The sequence below is a fragment of the Gopherus flavomarginatus genome, chromosome 2 (genome assembly GCF_025201925.1).
Source record: "Gopherus flavomarginatus isolate rGopFla2 chromosome 2, rGopFla2.mat.asm, whole genome shotgun sequence".
Taxonomy (NCBI): domain Eukaryota; kingdom Metazoa; phylum Chordata; order Testudines; family Testudinidae; genus Gopherus; species Gopherus flavomarginatus.
Genome location: NC_066618.1, coordinates 274,301,498 through 274,316,628, shown reverse-complemented (window position 1 = coordinate 274,316,628; position 15,131 = coordinate 274,301,498). Strand labels below are relative to the sequence as shown.

At 39.7% G+C, this 15,131-nt stretch overlaps 1 protein-coding gene across 4 annotated transcripts in view; it reads left to right on the top strand.

Moving 5' to 3' along the window:
* The window catches only part of TRPS1 (transcriptional repressor GATA binding 1), a 270,081-nt gene that overhangs the window by 33,167 nt on the left and 221,783 nt on the right, over positions 1-15,131 (top strand). For 2 of the 4 annotated variants that reach the window (XM_050940596.1, XM_050940597.1), the window contains exon 2: positions 12,175-12,333. The exons of the other annotated variants lie outside the window; for them this stretch is intronic. In XM_050940596.1, coding sequence (XP_050796553.1) covers positions 12,297-12,333 — 37 coding nt within the window. In that variant the 5' untranslated portion in view covers positions 12,175-12,296. The remainder of the gene's footprint in view (positions 1-12,174; positions 12,334-15,131) is intronic. 4 annotated transcript variants of the gene reach the window in all.

Here is a 15,131-nt window from a genome sequence, read left to right as displayed (position 1 = left end):
AGTTCTAAAGTTCTTCTCTGTCGTGAAGCATCTTCATAACCAAAAATTACCATGGCTATATACCCCTCTGCTCCCCGCCCCCACCATAAAAAAGTATGTTACTGATTTAACACTTGTTAAGGAGAAACCACCTAACAGCGAACACATTTCTATTCCCTTTGACTCCTGTGTTTCTCTATAACAAAGTGGATCTGTGTTTTTGCATTAGTATGGATGCAAAGTAATATGTGCTACTATGGAGATTCTTTTCCAGTCGATAATGCTGATCCCAAATGCAAGGTAGTTCACCAATATCTTGGCTAAAGCTAATAAGTTCCAATGTCAGCTCTCTAATTTCTGACGAATGCCCAAGCTTTCTTGATTAGGCATAGCTGCTGTTTTGTGTAGGGGACGCACAAAGTGATTTTTTTGTTGTGGTTCTGCTGCTGCTGTTGTCCCCCAGTCACAAGGGAGAGATGGGTCATTTGTGCCCACTGTAAGAGCAGAATCTGACTTGTTTGTATTTAACATAGAGTACATTTTCACAGAGGACATAAAATATAAATTGTATAATATAATGCTGGACAGGCCTCCCTCCTTACTTGACACCCAAATCAAATAGAGCTGAAAATTGTATCCGTCACGGCCATAGCAAGACCAGAGTTAAAAGATGATTCATTCCAAATGTATAGAAAATGTTTATATCGATAGCTAAACATATCCCATTTTTTAAAATCTAAATTATTTAATCGATTACTAAATAAAACAGTCTGTGTTGGGAATGTATGGCTATGGGATATATGTTAACTCCCAGCGTGTAGGGGAAACAGTTGGAATAGAGAAACTGAATAGTTTTGTAAACTTTGCGTATGTACAGTCATTATATATATATATATATATATATATATATATATATAATTTGCTTATCAAAGCATCAAAATAACTGTTAGATTTACTATAATCTCCGGTTAGTGTTAGTGTATGGAAATTGGAAAGCATGGAACAGCATTGGCTATCCATTCTTACCAACATTACTCAGCCTGTAGATTTGCATTTTTGTTGTTTTAAAAGAACAGATAGAAAAATCAATCTTCTATTGCCCCTTCCCCGCACTCTTTGAATGTGAGTTCTCTTGAGCATGCTCAGGCAAGACTAAAACTACACAGTAGGGGAATATCAGAAGCTTTGAAGTTGAAACTCAGTTTGCATTAGCCCTCTAAAGATTAGCTACCAAAGTCAGCGGGCTTGACTCCCATTGCCCTCCCTTGTCCTATCCATACATTTTGTGTCTGCAAGCCCAGGCTAGCAATCTTGTAAGAAAGGGTGGTTTTGTGAGCTTTTTGGTGCTTCTGCTCTGGCTGGAAAAATACCATGAGAATATCCTTTCCTGTGGCATTTTGGCAATTTCTGCTTCTGGTCCAGACTGGATATAGGAAAGATACAGAAGTAAACAGTCTCCCCTGTGTCTCCTTTCCTCTCTCCACTTTTGGTCTGTCAGGAATCCCAGCCTTGATACCCTGTTTGTTTCTTTCTTCCACTCCTGTCTTCAAACTGAATTTAGCTGAAATTGAAATCCTGGCCAATACTCATCCTGTTCTTCCCTTCCTTCCTTTCCCCTCAGAAGGTTTTGGTTGAGTTTGGATTTGGGGTAAAAGTTTGGGTGTGTTCTTATTTTATCTGTGTCAATTCATCCATCCCTAACTAAAAGCTTCCTCCAATTTATCTGAGTTACTTTGCTGCTTTAATTTTTTGGCCCCCAGTTTTCTCTCTTGGATGCTCAAACTCACCAAATTTTGGAGACAGCGTATCAATTCAACGTCTTCTGGTTTTGTCTCAGTGAGCAATTTCAGCTGATGCTTGTTTTTTGTGGCTTGCAGGTGGCACATGCACAGGGAGAAGCCATGGGCCTTGATCCCGGGCCCTTTGAAGCCCATGGGACTTTTGCCATCAGCCCATAGTGTTCCACAAGCCAAAAGAACAAATGAGTCATTCCCATCCAAACCTGATTTCTGATGGCCTGGGAACTAGGTCCTACCCTGTGTGTGCATTGCAGTATGCAGTGCCTCTGCCAAATTTTTCAGGAGTCTAGTTCTATGTCACTTGCAAATCCCAAACTCCCATTGTCTTTAAAGGGAGTTTGAGCTTAGCAAGAAATGTGGGCTTATTCCCGGCTGGAAAGAGCAAGACTTTCATTTAGTCTGACACCCCTTCTGTAGTCTTGATAAAAAAAATGAATGAAGTTATTGCTTGTTTCATTTCATGTTGGATGGCCTGCCACCAGCTCAAACTTAATATAGCCAAAATTGAGATACTTATTTCCTGAACCACGTGTTTCGTCTTAACTCTATTGCTATTGACAATGCCTTCCTCCTTGTCTATGTGCAACCTTGGTGATCTCTTTGGATCCTCCTTTTCCTCTCACACATACACGCTTTCACTGGACCTTGCTGGCCCATTCCTTAAACCATAGCAAAATCTCCTTCCTTCCTTTTAATCCCTTTGGGAAAAATACTTGTCTATGTCACCATCACCTCTGCATTGCTTACTGTAAACCTCCTCTTTTCTACCCTGCCTGATATTCATATTGCTCCTTTTTAATATATCCAAAAGGGATCAGCAAATATCTTCTTCACTGTTCAATGCTGCCATAGGACTCCCCTATTTGAATTGCGCAACTGACTCATGTATCAAATTCAAATTTCTCATCCTCACCTTAAAAGCATTGTACAACTCTGCCCTGGCCTGTGTCATGGATCTCATCTATTATGATGTTAAACTTATGATGAATAGGGGGAAAATAATGAATTTAAGGTCAATAGCAATATAAAGTTGAAAGAAAAAAGCCCTCAGCTGTAACTGTTTTTGATAATGGCAATATACCATAATCTTAGCTACTACTACTAATATTCTACTGCTGTTCTTTGGCCCCATCAATATTCGTAGATGTGTATATTATTATATGCACAATAATGTACAAATATATATTGTACTTATCTCTGAATATTTTAGGTAACACATTTTTCAAAATGACATGTGCAGTTAATTCCTGAATCTGTCTTTCTTTCTATATTCATATGTGACACTGTACTGATGTACTAACTGAACTGAACTAATGTAAGTATCTGAACATTGTCATTTGGGAATTTTATAGTTACGTTATGATTTTGTGTATCTAATTACTCTTTTGAAGATACAGGATATTAGAAGGGGTTCAGAGACAGGCAAGGAGAATGATTAGGCACCCAGAAAAACGTTTGTATGGAGAGAGATTTGAAAAGTTTCTGATAGCTTACCCAAGACAGGAACACGATAAAAGTATGTAAAATATTGAATCATATAGAGAATGTATATTGGAGTCTTCTATTCACCCTATACCCTAATGCAGGAACAAGGAAAAATTCTGTTAAATTTAAAGGTGGCTAATTCAAAATTGATAAAAGGAAATGCTTTTTCACACAATACGTAATTAGAATGTGGAACATATAGCCGGAGGATACCATTGAAGTCTAGATCGTAATAGAACTGAAAAAGATATTAGAGGTTTATATGGATGTCAAGATTTATATGGATGTCAAGAATATCCAGAATTAGAATAGCAAATACTAAAACATAAAAAAGTTATGCAAGGGATATAATCCTCATGCTTCAGAAAATAAGCCGCCCTCTTAACTACTGGGTGATAGGAGGAAATTTTTCTTATGGGCAGTTTATTTCATAACTGTCCACTGCAGGGTTTCTTGCACCTTGCTCAGAAGCATCTGGCACTGGCTGTTGTCGGAGGTAAGATACTGGACTAGATAAAACTCTGATCTGATCCAGTCGGGTAATTCTGAAGTTCCCATAAAATGCACCTACTTTTTGCTAAATTAATAAAATAACCAGTGAATTCAGTGTGGATGGCTGGGCTGTGCCTGCCATGGGGGAGCTAAGTGCTGTTACGAAGGCAGTTATTTCACTGCAGTGAACGATCATTTTGGATTTACTCCGCAGTAAAATAACAGACTGGGGAGCATGCAAAGCAACATCAACACATAAAAATTAAAACACCTTTAATACACAGAGCTGGTTTTAGACACATTGAGAGCAGAGAAGCGGAGGTACAATATTCTGTGAAAGCAAGGCCTTTTTATTCTGTTTTGGAGACTAATTTACATACAAATAAAATGCCGGTTTATCCCATAACTGTCATGATAAATTGAAGCATTTAGATTTTTCCATGAGGTGCTCTTTCTGAACCTTATTAAATTACAAGAGGTTGGCCTTTTGCCCAGAGCCGGCTTGAAATTCTCTGCTGAAATATGCACAGGAGACTGAAATGGGCCTGGGACTCTGGAGAGCTGGGTTCTGTTCCTAGCTCTGCTGCTGACCTGCTGTGTGACACTGGGCCAAGTCAGTTCTCTTCTCCAGAGATCAGTTAACCCATCTGTAGAATGGAAGTAATACTACTTTGTCCACGTTACACAGTTATGTGCGGCTTAATTGATTAGTATTTGTAAAGGATTTGAAGATCCTTGGTTGGAAGAGAGTGCAAAGCTGAACTACAGGAAAAGGCTAACCTGTCTGCTTTTCAGGCATATCCATCCTAGATCGATTAACAGTACTGGTTAAAAAATACTTTTAATTGTTAAAAACAAAATATGTACAGGACAGTAATGCAGATTTGTTAGGAACCCTTCACAAAAGTAATGGTTTTGTTACTGTACATTTAGCTGGGACATAACAAAAGGTGCATCCCCTATTGGCAAATCTCCTTTTGACTTCAGTAGGAATTTTGCCGAAAATTGATTGTAGGATTATGCTGGTCGTAAATTTTAAGTGTAATGAGCAAGCTTTCAATCAGAGACTTAAGCAAAATGTTTTCAAACTGCACTCCTAAATGCTATGAAATGAACAAGCTAATTTTATCCCATAGAAAAACTTAGATTTTGTCCAGTGGCTAGAGGACTTTTAATGTGCTCCGTGCTCTGAAGCATATGCTAATAGAAAAGATTGATTTGGATTAATCTGATGCGAATTAATAGGAGATTTATTTGATGAGAGTTGTTTGAAGGTGATGACACTCAACAGGATTTAAGATGTCAAAGACATACCTTTCAAGAATCATGAGTGATCAATGTAGAGAGAGCAAATTTAAATGGGAATGAACAAGACAGCATAGCGTGGAACTTTTTTCTTTTTCGAAGTTTGAAACATTTTGTAAAGAAACTAATTTGATGATCAGTGTTTGTACTGGAGCACCTGAAAAAGGGAGGGAATTCCAGCTTTGTGGTTTAGAAGCTCTTCTGCCATCAAGACCTATAAGCAATATATTTATTGGCAGCCTTAAAGTTTCTAACTCGATTATGCAATCACAATTTAAGTAGTGCATACAGAATATAGAGTATCAAGACAGCGAGTCTCTTTAAAACATTGAACAGAGAAGTTTTTACAAAATAATTGTTTGATCCTGCAGATCTTTACTCATGTGAGGAGCTGTAATTTATTCAAAGCATTTACACACATGAAGGACTGGTTATGTTATTTCAGGTTTGTAGGATCAGGCCCTAATATATTAAAAGTCAACTTTGGGGGCACTTTGCTAGGGCCGTGACTTGCCTTGCCTTGCCTTGCCTTTCTTCCTTCTTTCATGATTTCGGGGCACTGATTAAAAAAAAGAGAAAGAAGTGCTCCTGAGAATCAGTGGGTTGTTTGTGAAGAAGTCCATTCTGCTATCCTTCTGTTCGGAGCCAGATGCTTGAATTCCAGATGTAAAGAGGTCTGGAGCTCCTCTTTCCTCTCAGTAGTGAAGGGTTAAGACGAGGTGTTAATCAGTCTCTATAAGAGCAAGAGAGCAAAGCTTGCTAGGAAACATAGTATATTGCTGCCTTTCACTGGGCATGGTAGGCAAAGGGTTGGTCTATGCTAGCATCATAAGTTGGTAAAACTACATTGCTCAGGGGTGTGGAAAATCCACACCCTTGAGTGATGCAGTTTTACTGACCTAACTCTCACTGTAGACAGCGCTATGTTGATGGGAGGGCTTCTCCCGTTGACATAGCTACCGCCTCTCAGGATGTGGATTACCTACACCCTTGGGAAAAGCTCTCCTGTCCGCGTAGGTAGCATCTTCACTGAAGAGCTACTTCAGCACCGCTGCAGCCTTTTAAGTGAAGAGAAGCCCAAGGAGGAGGGGACTTGCATTCTATAAACAATTCCCTTCCAACAGTTAAGTGAGAGTATCTAAAGGAGAGCTAAAGCAGCAGTACGCATTAAGGAACTTGCAAAGATAGGGGCTTTAGACAATACCTGAGATTTCCCATATGCTACTTATACTGGCGTAAGCTTCACCTCATGTAAACATGGGGCAAATGCTGCCGTGATTTACACTTGTGCAATTCCATAGAAATCATTGGGGTGGCACAGGGCCTATGTCAGGGCAGAATTTGACCCAGAGTATATACTGAAGGAGAGAAGTTTTTGTTTGTTTGGATTAAAAGATATAAAAGAGAGATGCTCTCTAGGTGCTCTTTGTTGACCTAAAAACAAAGAGGAGTACTTGTGGCACCTTAGAGACTAACACATTTATTTGGGCATAAGCTTTTGTGGGCTAGAACCTGCTTCATTGGATGCATGAAGTAAAAAATACAGGAACAGATATAAATCCATGAAAGGATGGGGATTGCTTTACCAAGTGTGAGGTCAGTCTAACGAGATAAATCAATTAACAGCAGGATACCAAGGGAGGAAAAATAACTTTTGAAGTGGTAAGAGAGTGGCCCATTACAGGCAGTTGACCAGAAGGTATGAGTAACAATAGGGAGAAATTAGTATTGGGGAAATTAAGTTTAGATTTTGTAATGACCCAACCACTCCCAGTCTTTATTCAGGCCTAATCTGATGGTATCCAGTTTGCAAATTAATTCCAGTTCTGCAGCTTCACATTGGAGTCTGTTTCTGAAGTTTTTTTCTTGAAGAATTGACACTTTTAGATCTGTTATTGACCAAAGAGTGACCAAAGAGATTGAAGTGTTCTGCTACTGGTTTTTTAATGTTATGATTCCTGATGTCAGATTTGTGTCCATTTATTCTTTTGCGTAGAGACTGTCCGGTTTGGCCAATGTATATGGCAGAGGGGCATTGCTGGTACATGATGGCATATATTACATTGGTAGATGTGCAGGTGAACGAGCTCCGGATGGTGTGGCTGATGTGGTTAGATCCTATGATGGTGTCCCTTGAATAGATATGTGGACAGAGTTGGCACTGGAATTTGTAGCAGGGTTGGTTTTTTTGTTGTGTAGTGTGTAGTTGCCGGTGAGTATTTGCTTCAGATTGAGGGGGGCAGGGGGGTTGTCTGTAGGTGAGGACTCAAGGTCTGTGAGAGTGAGGGATCGTCCTTCAGGATAGGTTGTAGATCGTTGATGATGTGCTAGAGAGGTTTTAGTTGGGGGCTGTAGTTGACCGCTAGTGGTGTTCTGTTACCTCTCTTACCACTTCAAATGTTGTTTTTCCTCCCTTGGTATCCTGCTGTTAATTGATTTATCTTGTTAGACTGACCTCACACTTGGTAAAGCAACCCCCATCTTTTCGTGGATTTATACCTGCTCCTGTATTTTTCACTTCATACATCCGATGAAGTGGGTTCTAGCCCACGAAAGCTTATGCCCAGATAAATGTGTTAGACTCTAAGGTGCCACAAGGACACCTCTTTGTGTTTGCTGATACAGACTAACACGGCTGCCACTCTGAAATTTGTTGACCTAGTCATACTTTGTTGACCTTATGACCATAATTGTTGCCAGTTTGGGCTGTTGAATATGGACTGGGTGGAAAGTCAAATCTAAAGTTGAGGGGTCCTCACGGGGAGCACCTTGCTGGAAACAGCCTTTCTTTTGACTAGGAATTTCCAGCCTGGGAGTACTTATTGATCATAAATAATCTGATAGCATTCTTTGGTAGGATAACGAGCCTTGTGGATAAGGGAGAAGCGGTGGATGTGATATACCTAGACTTTAGTAAGGCATTTGATACGGTCTCGCATGATATTCTTATAGATAAACTAGGAAAGTACAATTTTAGATGGGGCTAGTATAAGGTGGGCGCATAACTGGCTGGATAACCGTACTCAGAGAGTAGTTATTAATGGCTCTCAATCCTGCTGGAAAGGTATAACAAGTGGAGTTCTGCAGGGGTCTGTTTTGGGACCGGCTCTGTTCAATATCTTCATCAGTGATTTAGATGTTGGCATAGAAAGTACGCTTATTAAGTTTGTGGACGATACCAAACTGGGAGGGATTGCAACTGTTTGGAGGACAGGGTCAAAATTCAAAATGATCTGGACAAATTGGAGAAATGGTCTGAGGTAAACAGGATGAAGTTCAATAAAGATAAATGCAAAGTGCTCCACTTAGGAAGGAACAATCAGTTTCACACATACAGAATGGGAAGAGACTGTCTAGGAAGGAGTATGGCAGAAAGAGATCTAGGGGTCATAGTGGACCACAAGCTTAATATGAGTCAACAGTGTGATACTGTTGCAAAAAAAGCAAACGTTCTGGGATGCATTAACAGGTGTGTTGTAAACAAGACATGAGAAGTCATTCTTCTGCTTTACTCTGCGCTGGTTAGGCCTCAACTGGAGTATTGTGTCCAGTTCTGGGCACCGCATTTCAAGAAAGATGTGGAAAAATTGGAGAGGGTCCAGAGAAGAGCAACAAGAATGATTAAAGGTCTTGAGAACATGACCTATGAAGGAAGGCTGAAGGAATTGGGTTTGTTTAGTTTGGAAAAGAAAAGACTGAGAGGGGACATGATAGCAGTTTTCAGGTATCTAAAAGGGTGTCATCAGGAGGAGGGAGAAAACTTGTTCACCTTAGCCTCCAGTGATAGAACAAGAAGCAATGGGCTTAAACTGCAGCAAGGGAGATTTAGGTTGGACATTAGGAAAAAGTTTCTAACTGTCAGGGTAGTTAAACACTGGAATAGATTGCCTAGGGAAATTGTGGAATCTCCATCTCTGGAGATATTTAAGAGTAGGTTAGATAAATGTCTTTTAGGGATGGTCTAGACAGTATTTGGTCCTGCCATGAGGGCAGGGGACTGGACTCGATGACCTCTCGAGGTCCCTTCCAGTCCTAGAGTCTGAGAGTCTATGAGTCTATAACTACAGCAGGAGGAAGATGGAGAGAAATAGCTTGTTAGGTAGGAAGGCTTCAGTTTCAGACTAGTTGGGCAGAACAAACACCTTTAACAAGACATCTAAGGTGTTGTATTTTTGTTTGTTTGTTTGTTTGAATAAAGCCTAGCCTACAGTGTTTGTAGTATCTTTGTGAGGAATAATCTCCCCCCACTCTCTGAGGTGGTAAATGTGAGCATCCTGGTAGAGTAGATAATCATGTTTCATGGTGGGGTGGACATCAAAATACATGTATTCTTCTTTGTTTTACAAGAGAATGCCAAACCAGTTCCAAAAACCCTGCTCTCTTATGCAACACTACAATACAAACCTGTGTGAATGTATGCTATTCCAAAGATAAGATTCATTTTCTCGCTATCAAGGTGTTGTCAGAACTGTGACAGGGAAAAAAAGTTCAAACAATTTTTAAAAGTAGTCTGAAAGTCTCCTTTAATAATAGATCACTTCCAAGCCCATGAGATGGCGTACGCTGGAATTCCACAGGTGTTTTTTTGTGGTCCTAATGATGTTTGAAATAATATTTTGTGCTCTATAGCAGTTTTCAGTAGAGGCTCACAGAGAGCTTTACGGTCATTAATTAATTGAGCCTGGCAATACTTATGTGAGGTAGGTAACTATTAGGCATATATTAAGCTGAGAAATTGAGAGTTTAATGACTTTTGCTGCATTCTTTTGGCAACGTCTGATGTTTTAGCTCTATGTGCGTGTGTGTGTATGACACGTTTGTGAATAGCATATTTTCCACTGTTCCTTGACACAGAGATCTTACTGCATGCTGTTAAATGTCAATATCTTTTGAATTTCTGGGATGTACTGGCTAGCTAAAGTCACAGTGTTCATAGGTCCCATCTATGTGCCTTCTGTTTATCTACCTGTGCCCCAAATACCGTACTAATCATTGGTATGTCACAAAATTCACGCATCTTTCAAATCTGTTATTGTAATATAAAGAGCATACAAATAAAGTCTGGCCTGATGTTTAGTGCCTTTATAATAATCACATAACTAAAGTGTGTATATCAGAGGTACACTCAAGCTAAATCTTACATGGAGAGCGTACTGGCTGCTTTGAATGGTTTTACCTTGACATACAGCTGCTCTGTTCAATACTGTACAGTCCCATTTATGGGGAACAAATATTTGATAAAGTGCTCTTCAGTCTAGCAGAGAAAGATATAACACGATCCAGTGGCTGGAAGTTGAAGTTGGACAACTTTAGGCCAGAAACGAGGTGTAAATGGTTAACAGTTAGGGTCATTAACCATTCGAACAATTTACTAAAGGTTCTGTTGGATTCTCCATCACTGGCAATTTTAAATCAAGACTTCTCTTGGGATTATGTTGGAGAAGCTCTAGGGCCGGTGTTATACAAAAAGTCAGACTACATGATCACAGTGGTCCCTTCCGTTGGAATCTATAAATCTGTGAATTTATCCACAGTGACATAAACATATTCAGCTTAACAGGAAACAGGTTTTAGATGGAAAGGGGAGCAATCCATTGTTCCATGGCAATGTAACCATGAGTCTGTCAGCTGGACTAAGATGGCTTGTATCTGCAGTATCCTGATCTCTAAATTCTTAAATTGAGCTGGTAAAATCTCGAGCTGGTGAAGGTTGCTGGAGTACAGGTTTTCCTCAGAACAGTTATGGCCTGGGTCACGGACAGTGCATACCTCCAGAGTCAGTGCTAATGTTTCTGGTTCATACTGAAAAAACAATTTCCTTTCTCCCCCCTTGCAGGGGAACCATGAATAACTATTATTGTGGTTTAAAAATAGAAGCACTTGTGAGGGCCTCAGATGCTATTGTGATGGATAAAGGGACATATAAGTACCTTCAGGAAAAAAATCCGTGACCAACTTTGAACTGATTTGATCACTTTACATTAATTTACATTTTCAAGGCTACCTCACTCCTACCCTCTCCCATGCAAATAGGATAATGAAGGGCCACAGCCTTGTAGAACCCCCCAGACCAGTTCTGCATACTACCTTTCTCAAAGGCCGGATCCAAAGCCTGTTGAAGGCAGTTTCCTTGATTTTGGAGGGCTTCAGAACAGGCTTTAAATCTTCTATTTGGTCTGGTCTACACGGGGGGCGGGGGATTGATGTAAGATACGCAACTTCAGCTACAGGAATAGCGTAGCTGAAGTCAACATATCTTATTTCGACTTACCTCCCGTCTTCGTGGCACAGGATCAACAGCCACACCTCCCCCGTCGACTCCACTTCTGCCACTCGCCCTGGTGGAGTTCCGGAGTTGACAGGAGCGTGTTTGGGGATCAATTTATCGCGTCTAGACGAGACGCAATATATCGATCCCTGATAGATCGCTATCTGCTGATCTGGCGGGTAGTCTGGATGTACCTTTAGTTGTGGAAAGATTACCACCTCCGATGATGAGCAGGTAGTTCAATCCCTATGCGCATTTAGCATTTAGTCTCTTTGCTGAGACTGAGAATAAACTTTTGTCATTGTGGCTATGTTTTTGTCATATGGACACTTGCCCACTAGTAACTAAATTAACACTACTAGATTCATTTTATTGTGTGACACTACGCACCCAATAGATGATGACTTTCAGTCACTGCCAATATGGGCTGGATTTGAACCACTGAGCTGGTATCTAATTACCAGTCCCTTTAAGCCATACAGTTCCTAGCAATGTGGAATATATGTTAATTTATTTTAAAAAAATTAAAGCGTTTTTTTGCTACACAACATCTCCAGCTAGATTTCAGCATCTGTTTTACATTCTTGGGTAAAACTGACATCTGAGGCAATTTAATGTGATAACACAGTGTGTGTGTGTGTGTGTGTGTGTGTGTAAAAAAGAGAAAGAGATGTAGCACTTCTCAGGCTTGACTGAAGTACAGAATAGCTTGCTGCCATTCTTGGTATAGTGCCCAGTAATGGTTGCATGTGAATATAAAATAGGCATAATAATGTTTTTAAGTAAAAGCAACATTGTGAATGCATAATTTAGGAAGGAAAACCTTTGTTTTGTTTTGTTTTGCAGATGTACAGATCAGCTCTCAAAATGTCTTCTGTGTCTTCCGTGCATCTTCTAAGACAATTGCATTAGCCCTCCTGCTAGTTGACTAATAGAATTAATAATTGTAAAAAGCACTCTAAAGCCACATGCCTTATGAAGTCAATGCTGGGTATGATTTTACAAGTATGTGATCCATTTTTTCAAGTGAAAATGTTAACTGAAAAAGTTCTTGGCACACAATAAAACATTGTGCAATCTGTTATTTGTCTTAGAGATAATAATTTGAGTGGCTATATTCTTCCTGTATCTAACTTAAGACTTGCTAGTGGATGGTTTCCTTGATTTAGAAGTACTGCAAATGTGCTTTTATTTACATAATATGTCTTCCTGAAAAATGATAGTGATGGAATTCCAGCAACAGGAAAAGTATCATTTCTTTTCTAAGGGTTCTCTAGAATAAATACCAACCATGTAAATCACAGAATATTAAAAACATAAAATAAAAAAAACTTACATGCAGCTTGAGAACAATTTCTATTTATATGAACATTTTCATATTTTTTATGACTATAAAATACAGCATGGAAAACTTCCTTAAGCGGAAGTATTCGGTGTTGCCTGCATATGCACATGGCCTCACAGACATGAAAGTTGAGATTGAACATAGGACATCTATATCTGGAGTCCTATCTAGTAAGGCTGCATGCAGCCCCAATTTTCTTGGCGCTCTTGCCAGGGTGGGGATTCTTTTAGAATGTCTTTCATTTTGTCTCCCTCCAGTTACATGAAGATAATAAGGTTCTCCTTATCTACCCATAGAACCAGTTGCAAAAACATTAATAAACAGAAATTCAGCCCTGTTTAATTTTGACCTAAAAAAACACCATGATGTTCTCTTATTAGACCTTTGGCTCCTTCTTACCACAATTGATGTTCCTTTTTAATTTGCCCATGGGTTTCAGTGGAAGTGTGATTATTTTACAGATTGTTTAGATTGTGTAAGCAGGTCCCAAGCAAACATGGATTTAGAAAGACACCTAGACCCTGATCCTGCAAATCAGGTAAGCATATGTGTAACCATCAACATATGAGAAGTCCCATAGAACAACGGTAATACCATTAGTCAATGGGACTACCCAGGTGCTTCAAGTTGGGCATATGCTTACATGCTTTGTGGGGTTGGGACTGTCTTGCTTAACCTGCCCTCGCTGTATCAAGAAGTCTGTCTGTTGTTACAGTCCTGACTACTGACTGACATTGTTCAGGTGTTATTTATTTATCTTTTCAGCACATGTATGGATTGGCACTTATGATCTAGTTGAAAGAGGAGAAGGCATTTGGTTCACAGGCACGTTTGCATACTAAAATGAGGAATTGCACTAGAGTGTTAAGAAACCAATTAAGACCACACGGAATGTCCCTGTGTGTGTGTAATGAGTTAGCACTGCATGTCAATACTGTCTCTTTGCAGACAGTGCTGACTGGATCAGCTCAACCGCAAAGACATCAGAGCCTTCGGCACAAGAGGGACACTTTCCATGAGAAGTTGTCTTTTTTTTCTCAATGTAGCACACACTGCCCTTTCATGTGGAACAGATATAAATAGAAGGAAGTACCCATGCTGATTCCTTTATTTTACTCTCTGGCCCCAGCCCCTCTTCTCTCGGTATTGTTTTGAGAAGATCATCCTACACTCTAGGAGGTTTGGATATGGCACCATTTGAAAAGCATCAGCACCAGCATTGCTTTCTGCTCACAGAAAGATGTGGTGTAGCACTCACAGTCACTGTTGGCCTGGAAACCGATGTTCAAGTTTGAGTCTCAGGCTTGGATCTCATGTATGTTAGTGCAGTCTGCTGCCATTAGATCACATACCATTTGGCAGGGGAAAAACAACCACCATTGTGTGCAGCACTGGCAAAAAGAAGACCATTGAAAATACTGTAGAACTTCTGTCTTCTACACATAGTCAGCGTGTGAACACAGATTGATCAAAGCAGCTGATGATGAGCATCTTAATCCAGAGCCTGTAAATGCACAGTCAAGAAAGTTTCATCTTAAAAAAAATCCTCAGTGGTAATCACAATTGCTTATGTAGTGCATCTGCAGTTGCCTATATATATCGGTCACCATTCTTTCAGACCATGCCCTTTTCAGTTAGCAATAAGTCATCAATGTTGACTTCTTATATTCTGTCTGGTCCCAGTTTCCATATATAGACCTGGGAGGTATGTCTTCCTACTTGGCAGTACTGGTAATGCCTGAAGTCAAGGTTCAACAGATATACAGAAAAATATTCAGATGGTTAGACCTGCTTCACCTACAGATGTTTCCAGGATAGATCTGTAGTAAAATTTATGGATTCAATTTTGTAAAACTACTCACATTTGTAGTCCTACTGAAGTCTGGCTCTCCCTATGTGGCACATAGGACTACTTGCATGAGTAATAGTTTTCAGGTCTGGAGTCTAGTATTTCACTTTAATCTAGGTTGCAGTTTACAAGAGTACAAAGGGGAAGCTTTTGCTAAGAAGCAGCAGATATCTGTTCTGGAAAGATAACCTTCCTAAAACCTCAAAGTAACTTGCTCACCTAAATCAGATACCTTTATAATAGCCTGTTCAAGTACTCCTAGCTATGTATGGTAGGCATATTTCTGCTAAACTACACTTTGTCTAGTTGTGCAGTTTATTCACATTAGACCACAAAGGCTTCCCTTCCCCCCCCAGTATACTAAATTGATTTTCAATAACTCATTCTTTGATATTCCTACTGGCTTTAACTGACCACTATTTTCAGAAAAGGTAATGACACCTTTAATTCACTTACTCTGATGGAAGTTAGATTTTCACAGATTTTAAAGGAATTTTTGCAATTGAGGGCATTTGCAATGTGGCCAATTTGTTTTTTTTTATGTTTCCATTTTGCTACATAGACTAGCTAAAATATGTATGTCAAAAACTGTTTCTTCAGGTTTTAAGT